Source organism: Balaenoptera musculus, chromosome 3 (genome assembly GCF_009873245.2).
Source record: "Balaenoptera musculus isolate JJ_BM4_2016_0621 chromosome 3, mBalMus1.pri.v3, whole genome shotgun sequence".
NCBI lineage: Eukaryota > Metazoa > Chordata > Mammalia > Artiodactyla > Balaenopteridae > Balaenoptera > Balaenoptera musculus.
This window is the reverse complement of record NC_045787.1, coordinates 100,293,205-100,308,592: the sequence shown is the minus strand read 5'-3', so window position 1 is coordinate 100,308,592 and position 15,388 is coordinate 100,293,205. Positions and strand designations below refer to the sequence as shown.

The following is a 15,388-nucleotide window of genomic DNA, read 5'->3' as shown; positions in this document are numbered from 1 at the left end:
TAATTTGATCTATTACTCAAATTTATATTAAAATACACAGGAACAAACCTCTGATATTATCTTGTTACAGACTTTTCTTTAATATAACATTAAAATCCATGATTTTCTCTATTTAAGGAGACAAATGCCACTTGCAGTATACAATCAACACCAAACCCACACAAACTAAAGGAAAAATCAAAACAATATTTTTAAAAAAACCTTTAAAATTTACTTTTTAGTTTAAGTTCTATCTGGTATGGAGGAGAAGAACTTACTACAAGAATGTACTCAAACAGCTATGATCAATAGGGAAGTAAAACTGGGAAGACTGAGAAAAAGGGAAAAGTAGTCCAGAGTGTTTCTCATAGTCTAAAACTGGGAAAAGTATCTCTCTCTTAGAGGTTAGCAGTGGAGGCAAAAAGGACCCGAGAATTTCCAATTATTTTTACTACCATTCTTCCTTTGCTGTCTTTGGTTTTCTCTACTCCATTTATTACTTCTCAAGTAAAGCTCATTTCATTGATTATCATGTTTAAAATAAAAAAGCATATCAAAAACAAATTCTCGAAGAAGTCTGTAAGTTATAAAAAATTACCTTACCTGTTGTTGTGTTTGTACTAATGATTCTAAGTACTTGATAATAACAGTTTTAAAATCTTTCACTCGTTGTTTCTGTTAAAGTACAATACATGGAAAAAAAAAACGTCCATTAGTACAAAACCAAGTTTGATTTTACCATGATATTGTGGCAAAATGTGACCAAGTTGTTAAGAAAAGTGTGAAATTATTATACTTGCCTCAAATCTTCCCACTTCTTTTCGAATTGTTTTAGAGATCTGTTCAAAATCTCTTTCTCCTTGTTGCACTTTTGCCTCCCACTGACAAAAACAAACAAAAACGTACAAATTTTTTAATCATGTCTGGGAAAAATTTATAGAACTAGCTGTCATGACCACTCATTTGATTTATAATGCAGTGCCTAAAAATCCTGAAAGTTCAATATTGGCAAAGCCCAGTTTGGCATCATTCAAACGTGTATGTAACTTTCCAGTAGTGGAAATGCACACCAGCTTAATTTCCATTAATATTTTACTGTCAGACTTACGATTAGGATATTCTAGTGCTTAATGAACTACAGTCTCCACACCTTAATTTAGATGAAAAGATTTTGAGTATAAAATTCACTATCAAATAATTTAGCAGTGTTAGAGTGTAATTTTCTCATTTCTTTATATACCTTTAAATTATTTCAAAATATATCAATAACACTGGCTAATTTCAAGAATACATGTTCATCACAATTTATATGCCCATGGAAATAATTAATTAGAAAAATTATATGACAAACATTTAAAAAACATTTTTGTAATGGTGAAATGTACAGATTAAAAAAAAATTGTGCAATTACGGTCTACTGAACACCTATCGGTAAACATTAAATTCACTACAGAAACAATAAACGTTGTGATTAGTGACCAATGGAACAGCTAAAATAAAATAAATGAAGACTTAAGCAATGAAATGATATTTTCCCACTATGTAACCAAAACACTGGTACATACTCTTCAAAGAGCAGGTACATTTACTTTAAGTAATATAAAGGTTGTCCTACCTCTTCAATTTCCTTATTGAAGCATGGCAAAAAAAGTGTATAAATTATAATAAACTTATACAGATTCACTAAAATACCATATATAATACATATATATGGGGGATAATGTCACCTGGACAGCTACATGTGGGACAAGTCTATCTCTAAAACCAATTTTAGACACAAAATAAGTAATTATCTGAAATCAAATTAACCATCTCAAAAGAAATGTGTGATTATTAATTCAAGGTTAATTTAAATCTTTTCCTTGTACGCTTCTTTATCCATTCCATAATTATGTGAAAGTAACAAAGGGATCTGGAGATTTTAATGATGATCAAAATGTTAAAGTAATTATAAAACAGTTCGTAAGTTATGAAAGAATAGCTAAGTGTTGAATGGTTCAGAAAAAAATTTATGAAAAATTATGCATATATGAATGAGTCATGGAAAATTTGGGTAAAGAGATAAATAAAGCATTTTGTATTAATCACCTCTCTTATTTCATTTTTAGCTTGCTGTATTTTATCTGGTTTGTTAGCAACCATCATTTTTGCTTCAGTTTCACGTTTTTTGAGCAAAGTAATTTGAGCGTCTTCCCATTTCTGCCAGCACTTCATTCGATGGTCAAATACACCCTATAAGTGAATGACATAATATTACTAACTGGGAATTAACACTGAAATACTTTCAAAATACTAGAAGTGCTATAGTACTAAAAACAATAAAACCAAGTACTTATATACTACTCTAATATAGTGAGATACTGAAAATAAACATGCCAATATCAAAGAAAACAGAGTTCTATATTCATTTGCTTAAAAACAAAAACCCGGTAATTGGATGAAATATAAGAGCTCAGAATAAAAAAACAAAAAACAAAACTACATATAAAATCCATTTCACTAGCCTTTAGGGTTTTTTTTCTTTTTCTTAGTTCTCAGACCAGGGGATTCAAACCCATGCCCCCTGCACTGGGAACGCAGAGTCTTAACCACTGGACCACCAGGGAAGTCCCATCTTTAGGGTTTAAAATGTGGCTTATAATAAGATTTCTAACAGAGTTTTATGCTTTGAAGAAAGATTTAATAGGAAAATGCTGGTGTCATATTTACAATTGAAAGTTTCCCTACTAAAATATCAAAAGCAGATTTAAGTGTTGGAAATATGCCAAAAAATTAAAAATAGGGAATGTGAAAAGCCATAAGATAACAGAAAGTAAAGTAAAAATGTGGTGGAAGAGATTACCAATAGCAAATAAAAGAACAGGCAAAACAATGTAAAGATATAACAAAATGTGGGGGGCGGGGGGAGAGGTAGTCCTATACAAGACAAAAAGCGCAAATGGATATATGTACCTAGTATGCAGAATTAAATGAAGAAACAGACAAAAAGACCGTAACAGAACAATTCAACCAACTCCATGACTTCTTTCAAGGGGTTTGGTAGAGCAAGAGCAAGAGCAAGTGAATGGAGGAAAGAAATGAAATATGAAGGTAAGACGTAATTAGAAATTTCATTAAAAAAAAAACTGATGGACAGACTGGAATACAACAATAATCCCTTTTCTAGCTTGATGTTGGGGATATATTCATTTTTTTTAGTATTTATTAATTGAACAAATGAAGCAAGCATTAATAACATGGGTGAAACAGAGTTATTTTCATTTATTCCGAATAGAGAGCTTCTGCATCAAGAAACAGTAAATTAATACACGCAGTTATAGGAACCTGATGAAGAAGAAAGCAAGTAGATAGTGTATTTTCAAAATGTAGGCTTTGGAACAAATCAAATTTGGATTCAAATACTAGTTTTGTCACTGTATGATCTTGGGGAAATTCATTTAATTTCTATAACCCACAGTTCTTCCAAATATAAAAGAGTGAAATAAGATCTAGATTTATGGACTAGAAATAAAATGAAAAGTATATAGCACGCAGGGTGACTTAACCTAGTGGATGTTTAATAATTAGTAAGTACTATTATGGATTATTTCTAGATAACATACACATATAAACGTAGTTGATTAACTCTAAGATTTCTACCAGAAGTGCAAATAATAATAACTTAAGTAATCAGAAAAAACCATAATTGGACTGTATTTACAGCATACAGCATATTTTGAAAATGTGGGCAATAATACTAAAAACTCTAAATTCACAGAGTTCTTAAAGACCGTACACATTTTAATTAGCCAGGACAAGAGACATCCTAGGCAAACTGGTAAGTTAAACGCACTCTATAGGCATTTAAATCCATTTTACTAGATTTGTCATCTCATATAATTTCTCTTCTCTCAGTAAGTGAGTCTTACTGTTCTTTTTGTTTGCTTTCTTATGTTTAAAAGACTACATTCTCCCTAAAACATTTCTCATTATGAATTGATTTTGCTTCAGCCAAATTAATTTGGGCCAAAATCACAAAAGTAATACATCTAACACAAATACATTCAAAAAGTCACTATCATTTAAAACAAATAAACAATCCCTGTGTCTCACCCCCTACACATACACAAATTTTAAAAGTAATTTAAGACTTTCGGCCTAGTTTTCCTTTAAAGGAACATGGCCATATCAGCTCTTCATTTATAAATTCTTCTGTACAGTTTGATTATTTAAAATATGTACCAATACAGTGCAACAGTGAACCAAAATGCCCTTTAATTTCAATATTTGCTTAAGTTCTTAGTATATATCAACTGGCCTTTTCAGTGATACACCAACTTAAACTAATTTGGTCTCTGCCCGGTTTATTATCTCATAATATTCCAGAAATCACATGTTCACTGTGGTACAGATATAGGAGCTATGGTAAAGGCAAAGCTACTAAAGTCAGATTATTTCAGATAAAAAAATTAATCTTAACTCCATAAGAATTAACTTTTTCTTCATTTGGTTTCCTACCCTTGTAACACCAGAATATAAAAGAAAAAAAGAATCAGAACCATACCTGATCTTCTAAAAATGCTATCTCTTTTTTTTCCCATTGGGTATAGCTGTTTTACAATGTTGTGTTAGTTTCTACTGTACAGCGAAGTGGAGTTCCCTGAGCTATACAGCAGGTTGTCATTAGTTATCTATTTTATATATATCAGTGTATATATGTCAATCCCAAAATATCAAATCATAACTTAATGTATGCCTCTGCAGGTCAAGATACTAATCCACTCTGGTACAACCAGCTTCTTCTACAAGAGGGATACATTTACACTGGTGATTCACTTTAGACACCCCCCATCCCCCACCAATTTATGGTACGCAATTGTATGCAAGCTCGTCTAGGTTAGACAAGGTTGCAGTTGTGGAGCAGTTTTCCTGGCCAACCAGGAAATTTGAGGCTGCAATTTTAATTTAATTAATACCATATTCTAATTCAGTGAATCTGAAAGTATGCTGCCTAGATTCCTGGAGTCCTGAAAGGATGCTGATTACTTACAGCCAAACGACGAAGATGTTAAACTCCTTGGGGAATCCATCTACTGGTTTTTAAAGAAATTATTTTATATATTTTATAAACCTGCATTCCCTGTAAGAATTCCTTATGAAGATTCTAGTGCTGAAAACACTGAAAGCTATTACCCTCAATCCCTGACCCTACTCTAGTGGCTCACAGAAGGCCAATACATGAAAATGCATCTAACGAGTTTACCACTTCATACACGTGAGCTAACTAACTGTATTACCCAAAATATGGAGTCCCAGATGTCAGAGCCTGTACAAAAGAGGGAAACAGGGGTTCCCTGGCTACAAGGCCAGGCCTGGGCAGTATTCTGAGTGGATGAACTTCATCACTTTCTTTAAGGCCCCAATTTCTCATGTTCTCAGTACCCCCACTTTGGCCCTAAATTCTAATTCCCAAAGTACTCCTAGTTTCAAAATTACCATCATTTTAAAAAGTACTCTCAATATGGATAAAACAAAGAGCTAAGTATTGAATAGTATTAAACAGGTATTAGAAATCAGTAAGACAAAAAATAAAACTGGGCATAAACATAAACAGTTCGTAGAAAAAAGAAATGCAAATGGCTTATCATTTGTAAAGATGCTTAAATTCACAATAACTAAAGAAATTAAAACTTACACACACAAAAAACCATCATTGTGTGGGAGAAGAAGCAACACATATATTGGTGCGGGAGTATAAAGAGGTATAACCTCTTCAGACAGTAATATGGCAATGTTTATTGAAATTTAAACTTCATATACCCTTTGGCCAAGTAATTCTACTTCTAGGAATTTTATGCCCAAAGAATTATTATCAAAATACTTAATATTTAATATTGGACTCATCAAATAATTCCAGGTCCATCTATATACTAAATGATGGAATATGATACAACCATTTAAAAGAATGCAACACATATTTACGTAAGTTGATAAAGAGACCTTTTTAAAATAGAGTGGGTAAAAAAAGCAGGCAAAGAATCGTGTATATAGTATGTGCCTTTTTGAAGAAGGAAGGAAGAGATGAAGGGAGGGAGAAGGGGGTTGAGAAAAAGAAACACAGAAAGAAAGAAGGAAAGAAAAACAAAGAGAAAATTAGCTTCATAAGTGTGCACAGCTAATTCTGTAAAGACATCTAACAGAATTTCACCAAGGGAAGAGAAACTAGAGGTTTTAGTAAAAAGAAATTTTACCTTTTAGGGTTGTTAGAATTATTCTGTGCATGTACTTTCTCAAATACAAATGAATTAGTTTAAAATAAAAAACAAACAAAAAATAAAGACCATAAAAATTGCCTTGTCATCTTACTCCATAATTTCTCAACTCCTTTATGAAGTGGACCTGGGCTAGGTTTCAGTAGAAAATCAATCTGAAAGAGCTTAATTCATCTTAAGGTATAACTTGACCATAGCTCTTTAACTCTTCTTTTAGTCAATGAATCACTAATTCAGTATTTCCCAAAGTGTGTTGCATATGTGTAAAAATATATTAAGTGGAAAAGAATTCCTGTTCATATGAATTTGGAAGCCTCTGGATTAAATAAAGTTAAATGTCTTTTTTTACTGCTAGACAGTCCTGAGCTTTTTAAATGCACTCTGAATCTGCAAGACAGGGATATTGCATACATCATCTCCAAAACTCAGCTGACTGTGGCACATCTTTTGGTGTCAGTGTTATGCAGAAAACATTCCGGGAAACACTGATATAACTGTAATTTCATGGAATGTAAGAAAACTGTAAGAAAGTAGAGGCAGTATGAGAAAAGCTGTTTTTGAGGGATGAGCATCCAACACACAGGGAGGCCAACCCTGTCAGGGAGTCTTGTCCCAGGTTAGCTCTTCTCAGCAGGTACTACTTCTCACAGACAGTGCCTAGTGTCCCTTTTTGAACCCACAGGTTTTCTGCAGGTGTTATACTTTTTAATAATAGCTCTCATGCTAGTGGGAGCTCTGGAATGAGGTGAGAGCAGGTGAGAAACAGGAACCATGATCTGTAAACTGAATTTCTGTATATCACAAGTTGCCTATATAAAATGAACTGATAACTATCTATATTAATATATTTAAATAGGTGAAAAGAAAAACTAACCGCCAGGAATATAAAGAGTAACATCTAACAACATAAATGTCCATCAACAGAGGAATAGATAAAGAAGATGTGGAATATTACTCAGCCATAAAAAAGAAGATATGGAATATTACTCAGCCATAAAATAATGCCATTTGTAGCAACATGGATGGACCTAGAGATTGTCATTCTGAGTGAAGTAAGTCAGACTCAGAAAGACAAATATCATATGATATCACTTATATGTGGAATCTAAAAAAAAAGGGTACAAATGAACTTATTTACAAAACAGCAGTAGAGTCATGGATGTAGCAAACAAACTTATGGTTACCAGGGGATAAGGGCGGTGGAGGGATAATCTGGGAGATTGGGACTGACATATACACACTACTATATATAAAATAGATAAGCAGTAAGAACCTCCTGTATAGTACAGGGAACTCTATCAATACTCTGTAATGGCCTATATGGGAAAAGAATCTAAAAAAGAAAAGAGTGGATATAAGTATATGTATAACGGATTCACTTTGCTGTTCACCTGAAACTAACACAACATTGTAAATCAACTACACTCCAATAAAAACTAAAAGAGTAACACCTAAGAATAAATACAAACAAAATTGGTAATGTAGACAAACCTAAACCTAAGAAAGTACCACTCTGAAATGCTAAGAACCCTCTAGTAATAACTGTCATCATTAGCCTGAGAATAGAATTGTCTATGATATGCAATGCATCAATGTTCTGATTATAAATACTAATTTAACTTTCTAGATGTTTGAATCCAAGGTAAACTTCCAGCTCCCCTCGACTCTCCATGAGAACTAACGTTCCTAACAGTAATTCAAAGACACCATAAGATCTTAAAAAGTATATTCCATAACATGTAACATAAAATAACAGTCAGTTCAGTTTCATTATCTGAATATTGGAGTTATCTATAAAATACTAATTTTCATTCGTTAATGGGATTACTTTCTTAACTATTCAGAAACTTAAGACTGTTCATCCTTAAACATTACCACTAGATAACACAATTTTTTTATCTAATCTAGTCCCATCTCGTCTATAATTAGATGGTGACATATTCGCAGAATGTTTGCTTACAGTCCAAATTCATGCCAAAGCCACCGTTAAACATATTCATGCAATAATCAGTTCTGGTTTTTTCCTGCTTCTTATTATAACTTTACTAATGATAACAGAATCCAGTGGGTAGTTTCAGCTTATGCTAGAAGGAGTAAACAAATGCTATCAGTTAGCTGCAAACTTCTATATATAAATATATAAGTAAGTGTGTAATGGTTTTATTTTATTTGGCATCCTTAGATCTCTTAAAAACATCAATTCTGTCTATTGTACTGTCTAAGTCATAGGGGAAGAGAATATTAAGCTATGAATAATCATCTTGAAGCCATTTTATACTTACTAGTATGTAATTTACACACTTAAATGCATGCCTAATAGGATACCATGTTCTTCTTATAAGCAAAACACTGAAGTATGAAGATTTCAAGGAAGATTACAAAGTAAGGCTTACTTTCACTGCAGCAATAAGACGAATGTAGTCACTAAGTAGTTCTGAAAACATATAAAAGTCAGCAAAAGCTTGTTCTTGATGTAACTGGTCTATCTTCTCCTCAACCTCTGCAAGCTGAGACAAAGCTCTAGACAGTGCAGTATGATCTTCAGAATTACCTAACATGGCAGCACTTTTAGCAAAGGCAGCTGTGTTGGCTGAAAGTTCTGGAATAAAAAAGTATTCACTTTTAGTGTTCACTAGTGAAATTTTTCAATATTGCATTGATTTTTTTACTGTCGCTCTAAATTTTATCTATTCACAAACTGCTCAAATATTTTAAAATAATTAACATGCAACAATCAGTCATTAAAATGCCTTGGGCATATACATGTTAACTGCTCAGAGCTCTACTGAAAATTTAAAAGAACCACTGCCTATATTCCCAGGGGATGAACTATGTTTAATAATATAATAATCTCCCTTCCCTTTCTCCCCTAAAGTGCTCACTGTTTCTCTGTCTAGTCCTAAAAAAGACAAAAAATATATTTTTCATATGGAAAGCACTGGGAACACTCACAATTGATTTATACTACATTATTTGGCCTTTAAACATTTACTATTGAAAATAATGTCTATAATTTTTGATAAGAATATTACTTAGCTCACAGGAGGAAAGCAAAGTAAAACTGTACATGCAGTTCACATAAATCTTATTCTTTTCTTCTTTGTGTGCAACAACAATGCATAGTGAAATATTAAGAATTTTTGAAAAGATTTTTCAATATGATTATTTCAGATACATCAAATAAAGAAAAACAGATGTCAAGGACTAACAATTATATTGCTTGGATTGCTCTGTTGCTCTGCATTACGTAAAGTTCTCTTAAAGAACCATAAAATGTTCCCTACGAGAAAGAATACAAATAGCAAAAACTGTTATAAGTTACTTTCAATAATAAATGTACCAGTAGATTTTCTGTAATTATTTTTTGCAATGTATTGCTGGGAGTGGCACATACTAAATTACTTATTAAGTGTTTTAGAAAGATGATTGTAAAAGCCATGTAATCTTCAAAAATAAAACCAAAAAACCTCACCATGGAATCAAAAAATTACAACTAAAGTTTTCTATGAATTTTTAACACCCCCTTCCAGGTTTTTAAATATGGTGGTTGAAAAATGAAGAAAATACTCCAGAGTTCTCTAGGAAATGTAGGTACAAAACTAACATTTTAAAGAAAAATTTCATTCCTTAATTATATAAGAGTTACCAATAAGACATCTTCATTCATTCATTAAATATGTTTAACAAAGAGTTAATCAATCAGTTTTAATCCAAAATTCAAAATATACTTTTACAAGTTCAAGATTTTTCTCCTTCTAAACTAGAAGTTACATAAAATGGAACAGAAAATATTAAATAACAAAGTTGAAACAGAAAACATCCTCTTTAAAATATTCATAACTTTAAAATGTTCATTTTTAATAAGATGTAAATAAAATATCTGAATTAACTTACAGCGTTAAACATATAAATAACAAGACAAACAAACCTTTTCTGTGACAGACCAAGGCTTCAACACTGGCATGAAGTTTCCTAAGCTGCTGATCCAGATTTTCAAATTGCTGCTGCTTTTCTTCGAACCACTAAGAAAAATGAAAAATGGAGCTAATTTAGCCAGTACAAACCACTTTAAATTAGGTCACCAATAAATAGCAAGCTACATTCCTTGTTTTAAAGCAACAAATTAACCATGTATAACCATGGTGGTCAACTGATGTGCTGAGAACTAAACTCAATAAGCAAATTAATATCCTATTTTCTACTTGTACAGCTTTAAAATGCAATTGTTGGGCTCATTAATTCATCTCATTATTCAAGTCAAAAAATCAGCTCTCACGGCATCCGATTCATTCATCTTGATTGTCATTTTGTTGACAGCGTCCGCAGCCTTGTTCACCATCCTCAATATTCCTGCTCCACTCAGAGCCTGTGTATTAACTGCTCTAGGCAGCTGGAATTGAATGACAAATAAGGGCAAACAAACCGGTTAAAAGCCTGGAGGTTTAACTGGCCACAGAAGGGACTGCCCCCACACACAGCCCGGAAAAAGAAAAAAGAAAAAAGGAAAAAGAAAAAAAGGAGGTTGTATTTTCTTCACTCTCATACATTTCAATAGTGAGATCTAATTTCTCAAATACACTACTTCTCAAAGGAAAATTTAAAAAATAGACTTTCCATTTGTTTTTCTTCTGCACGTTTACATTTAGATGGAACAACACTCTGTTTGTCAAAATATATTAAGAAACTGCCAAGCACTTTAACACTGGCCACCTGTTTGCTAGCAGAAATAAACTGTTTATAAGGAAAAACGAAGAAAGTCTTGAGAAAAATCTCCTTATGCTTAGTTAGGACTGTGTGATTTTGAATTTTTTTAAAATTCTGGGGTTCAAGTAAATTTAAAAACAAATCTCAAACAGTAACAATTAGAGGATAAAATGTGCCAAATATAAAGAGCAGCATGGTTATAATTAAAGCTCTTTCAAATCATAAATTTGCACTTCAAAACCTTAATAAGACTATTAGAATGTAGACACACAAACACACATTATTCAACAATCTCTAAAATGAGGTCTGAATAAACTTATTTCAACACAATGCCTAAGCAACAACTTAGGGCATTCAGAATTAGACTATTAATAAGCCATTCTTTTAAATCTGGTTTTAATTTTTCAAGAAAGGGAATGATCATCCTACAATTATCAATGCAAAGAAGATATTTTGCTAGTAATTTAAAGTAATTAAAGGTAATTAAAGCACTAAGCAAAAAAAAAATCTTTGCTTCATTCCATCTATTAATGCAACTGTTTACTGAACACCTATTCTTATACAAACTATTACACTGATAATCATAAATGAGAACAATTTACATATAAAAATTTAAAGTAGAAATAATACCTCTGAACTTTCCAAGAACTGCCTTAAATCAGGATCCTGTAGTAAAGTCGGATGCTTTACTGTTCTCTGAAGATACCTAGATTTAAGAATAAAATGCTCCTTTATTTATCAGTACCATCTGATTTTAAACCTTATTTCAACAAAATAAAAATTAAAAAATAAAAAAAAAGATGTCCTCTGTTTGCCTCCTATTATATCAGTTTGCCTTCACCCTAATTATGTAGAATCTTATAGTAATTTAATGATTAAAAAGCTTTTCGTTCATCTTTTGAAAATTCATAATTATGTAAAAAGAGACATGGTAGGGGGTGGGGGTAGGAATGGGGAGAGGTTAAATAACTTACCAAACTTCTCACTGCGAAGTATTAGAGTTATAAAAGGGTATATAGGTAAGTTTATCAAATAACGCTATCTTTTTTTTTTTTTTTTTTTTTTTCTGTTTTTATATTGGGGCTTTCTTTTGTAACCATTCTTTTTTTTTTTTTTTTTTTAAATTTATTTATTTTTGGCTGTGTTGGGTCTTCGTTTCTGTGCGTGGGCCTTCTCAAGTTGTGGCAAGTGGGGGCCACTCTTCATCACGGTGCGCGGGCCTCTCACTGTCGCGGCCTCTCCTGCTGTGGAGCACAGGCTCCAGACGCGCAGGCTCAGTAATTGTGGCTCACGGGCCCAGTTGCTCTGCGGCATGTGGGATCTTCCCAGACCAGGGCTCGAACCCGTGTCCCCTGCATTGGCAGGCAGATTCTCAACCACTGCGCCACCAGGGAAGCCCCCAACGCTATCTTTTGATGGGTCAGTATGTTTCCAGTTATTACTATATATATTCTAGTAATATATATATTACTATATAGTCCAGTCAAACTTTTTTTTTTTTTTTTAAATTGTCATCATTACCAAAATGGAGAACAGCCTACCAATTTCTTTTTCCTTGGCAGCGGATTTTAATTATCAAGTAAGTTTTGGTCCTTATTTGACAAGGATTAAATTTTCTTCAATATTTTTAATTTTAAGGATTTGCTATTTTTGATGTCTTTCTTATATGACACCACATAAAATAAAAAGTAAAGAGAAACATCATTATTAAATCACTATTAGCCTAACTTTAGTAATTTTCCTTTACTAGAAAAGGTCCAGCCCTGACATTCATAATAAATTACCTATCTTTCATTAAAAAAAAGGTTCACTATTTGATGATCATTGATTACTTATCTAATCCCATTTTTAAAAAATTGCTCTTTCCCCATATTAATAACATGCAGTAATATTTCAATTATAATATTTTGCCTAACAGTTAATATACCTTTATTTCTGCAGCATAAATGTAGTCAGTGATGACTTCTATCTCTTTACAAGATTATAAAGTATGCCTAAAATAGTTTCTAAAAAAAGTGATAATCTTTTCTAAAGTCAAACACTATATATAATGGTTAAAATGACTAATCGCTGCTTAAATGTTAACTTCTGTTTTTGTATATTTAAATAAAATACACACCATATTAAACTTCACTTTAAGTCAACAGCCCACACAAGAAGTCATTATAACAGAAAGAGAGCATTTAATAGATACGTACAATGCAATCTACACTGTGGTTTTAAAAAGTATTTGCGGCTTACTTTATAAAGGTAAAAAAGAGATGCAGTAGGAACACTAATCCTGTAAGTTTAAGAAATGTTGGTATTTTCCCACTGGAATTTTACTTACAATTTTAACACTGAAGTTCTCCAGTACTACTCTAGGTGAGTTATTTAGTTACTTAGACTGTGTACTGCTTAAAGCAGTTTGCGTAAGTTGTTCATCTGAGTGCACACAACAGCTGATAAATAGCAAGCACTCAGACGTTCGTAAAATGAACAAGCAGGAAGACAAAACATCTAGTACCCAACCTTTAAGAAATATTCTAATATTTCAACCTAAATGGAAATACCTAATACTATTTATATTCTAAAATAGCTTTGTAAAGTGAGTTCTGCAGAACACTAGTCTCATACAATATTCCATGAAAAAGACTGGCTCTACAATCAAGAAAGTTTGAAATATATTACATACATAGTCCTTTCTTTAAGACTTAATGAACAGCAGCATATTAAATGCTGTGAGAAGTATTGCAGGAAAAAAACCTGGTTTAACTTTGTTACACCCTACAATTATAAACCTCAATTGACAACAGATTTCCTTTTTCACCCTACCACATACTAGCAATCTGAGGAATCCATTTTGGAAAATGATATTCTAGAAAAAGATGGTAAAAGTTTTCTTCTTAAGGGTTACATGAAAATAAAGAGCAATTAACCATTAAAAATAGGTATTAAACTTACATAATGTTAAAATTAAGAAAAGAAACATAAACTGGGTTTTAAATTGATGACTATTTGTAAATAGTCATCAATTCAGAATTAAGGTCAGAGAGGGTTGGAGATATATAAAGGAAGGATACAGAACAAAAAGGAAAAGAATGTAAGAAAAATACATGAAAAGAGGTATGGAGAGAAGCAGAAACACTGAAGGAAGACAGAAGTGGAAGATGCAATGGAACTGATGAAAAATAAGTATCAGATTCAGCAAGAGGTGGTCAGTAGTTGTTCTTGAGATTTGTGCTAAGGAAAAGTTATTGGTACATTTAGAATCACTTAGCGCTTTCAAATTCCTACTTACTTACCAAAACAAAATAAAGCAGGTTATACAAAATGCTTGAGATGAACAGAGTTAAAGATATTTCTCTCGCTTAAGACTCAGACATGTGTGCTAAGAATGAGAGAATAGATAGGTAGAAAGAGCCTGGGTCCTTGATGACATTCATTTGTTCATTCAACATTTATTGAGCATTTACTACACATCAGTTACTGTTCTGAGTACTCAGAATGTATCAGTGAACAAAAGAGAACAAGATTCCTTCTCTAGTGGAGTTTTAATGTAATTTAATTAATTTATTTTTTAAGTGATTTATTTACTATTTATTTATTTATTTAATTTAGTTTTGGCTGCACTGGGTCTTAGTTGCGGCACGCGGGTTCTTCATTGAGGCATGCAGGATCCTTCGTTGCAGCACGTGGGCTTCTTTCTAGTTGTGGCGTGCAGGCTGCAGGGCATGTGGGCTTGGTAGTTCTGGCTTGTGGGTTCCAGAGCACGTGGGCTCTGTAGTTTGTGGCATGTGGGCTCTCTCTAGTTGAGGCGCATGAGCTCAGTAGTTGTGGCGTGTGGGCTTAGTTGCCCTGCGGCGTGTGGGACCTCAGTTCCCTGACCAGGGATTGAACCCACGTCCCCTGCATTATAAGGCGGATTATTTACCACTGGACCACCAGGGAAGTCCCTGGAGCTTTAATTTTAGTAATAGAAGATGGACAATAAATCATAAACATAAAAATTATGTAGTATGTGATAAGGTGGCAAATGCTGTGGAAAAATGAAAGGACAAGTGGAGAAAGGACAAGTAAATGGGATCAAGGGTGTAAGGTGTGGTTGATGGCGATGTAAACAGAATAGGTCAGAATGAAACCAATAATCAAAATAGGCTTCACTGGCAAGGTGACATCTGAATGTTTGAATTTGAAAGAGGTAAGGGAATTAGCCACGCAGATACCTGGGAACAAAAGCTTTCTAGGCAGTGGGGACAGGGTAGGGGGTAGAATCCTAAAGTGGGAAGATGCCTGGGATCTTTGAGGAGCAGCAACAAGGTGAGTGTGGCCTAGAGCAAAGTGATCAAGGAGGATATGAGATCAAGTAGGTAACAGAGTGAGCAGTGCAAGTCATGTAAGAATTTATAGGTCATTATAAGGATTCTCGCTTTTATTGACTGAAACTGGGTGGGTGGACGAATAGGAGTGGGAAT

At 33.0% G+C, this 15,388-nt stretch overlaps 1 protein-coding gene across 2 annotated transcripts in view; it reads right to left on the bottom strand.

Annotated features, from left to right (window-relative positions):
- SNX2 (sorting nexin 2) overlaps nucleotides 1-15,388 on the bottom strand; it is a 55,288-nt gene that overhangs the window by 1,640 nt on the left and 38,260 nt on the right. Inside the window, exons 8-14 of one of the 2 annotated variants that reach the window (XM_036848113.1) lie at nucleotides 11,565-11,640; nucleotides 10,507-10,620; nucleotides 10,159-10,252; nucleotides 8,624-8,829; nucleotides 2,068-2,211; nucleotides 780-860; nucleotides 583-654 (exon numbers count right to left, since the gene is read on the bottom strand). In XM_036848113.1, coding sequence (XP_036704008.1) covers nucleotides 583-654; nucleotides 780-860; nucleotides 2,068-2,211; nucleotides 8,624-8,829; nucleotides 10,159-10,252; nucleotides 10,507-10,620; nucleotides 11,565-11,640 — 787 coding nt within the window. Of the gene's footprint in view, nucleotides 1-582; nucleotides 655-779; nucleotides 861-1,519; nucleotides 1,607-2,067; nucleotides 2,212-8,623; nucleotides 8,830-10,158; nucleotides 10,253-10,506; nucleotides 10,621-11,564; nucleotides 11,641-15,388 lie in introns of those variants that run through there. The other variant, XM_036848115.1, reaches the window with a different exon arrangement.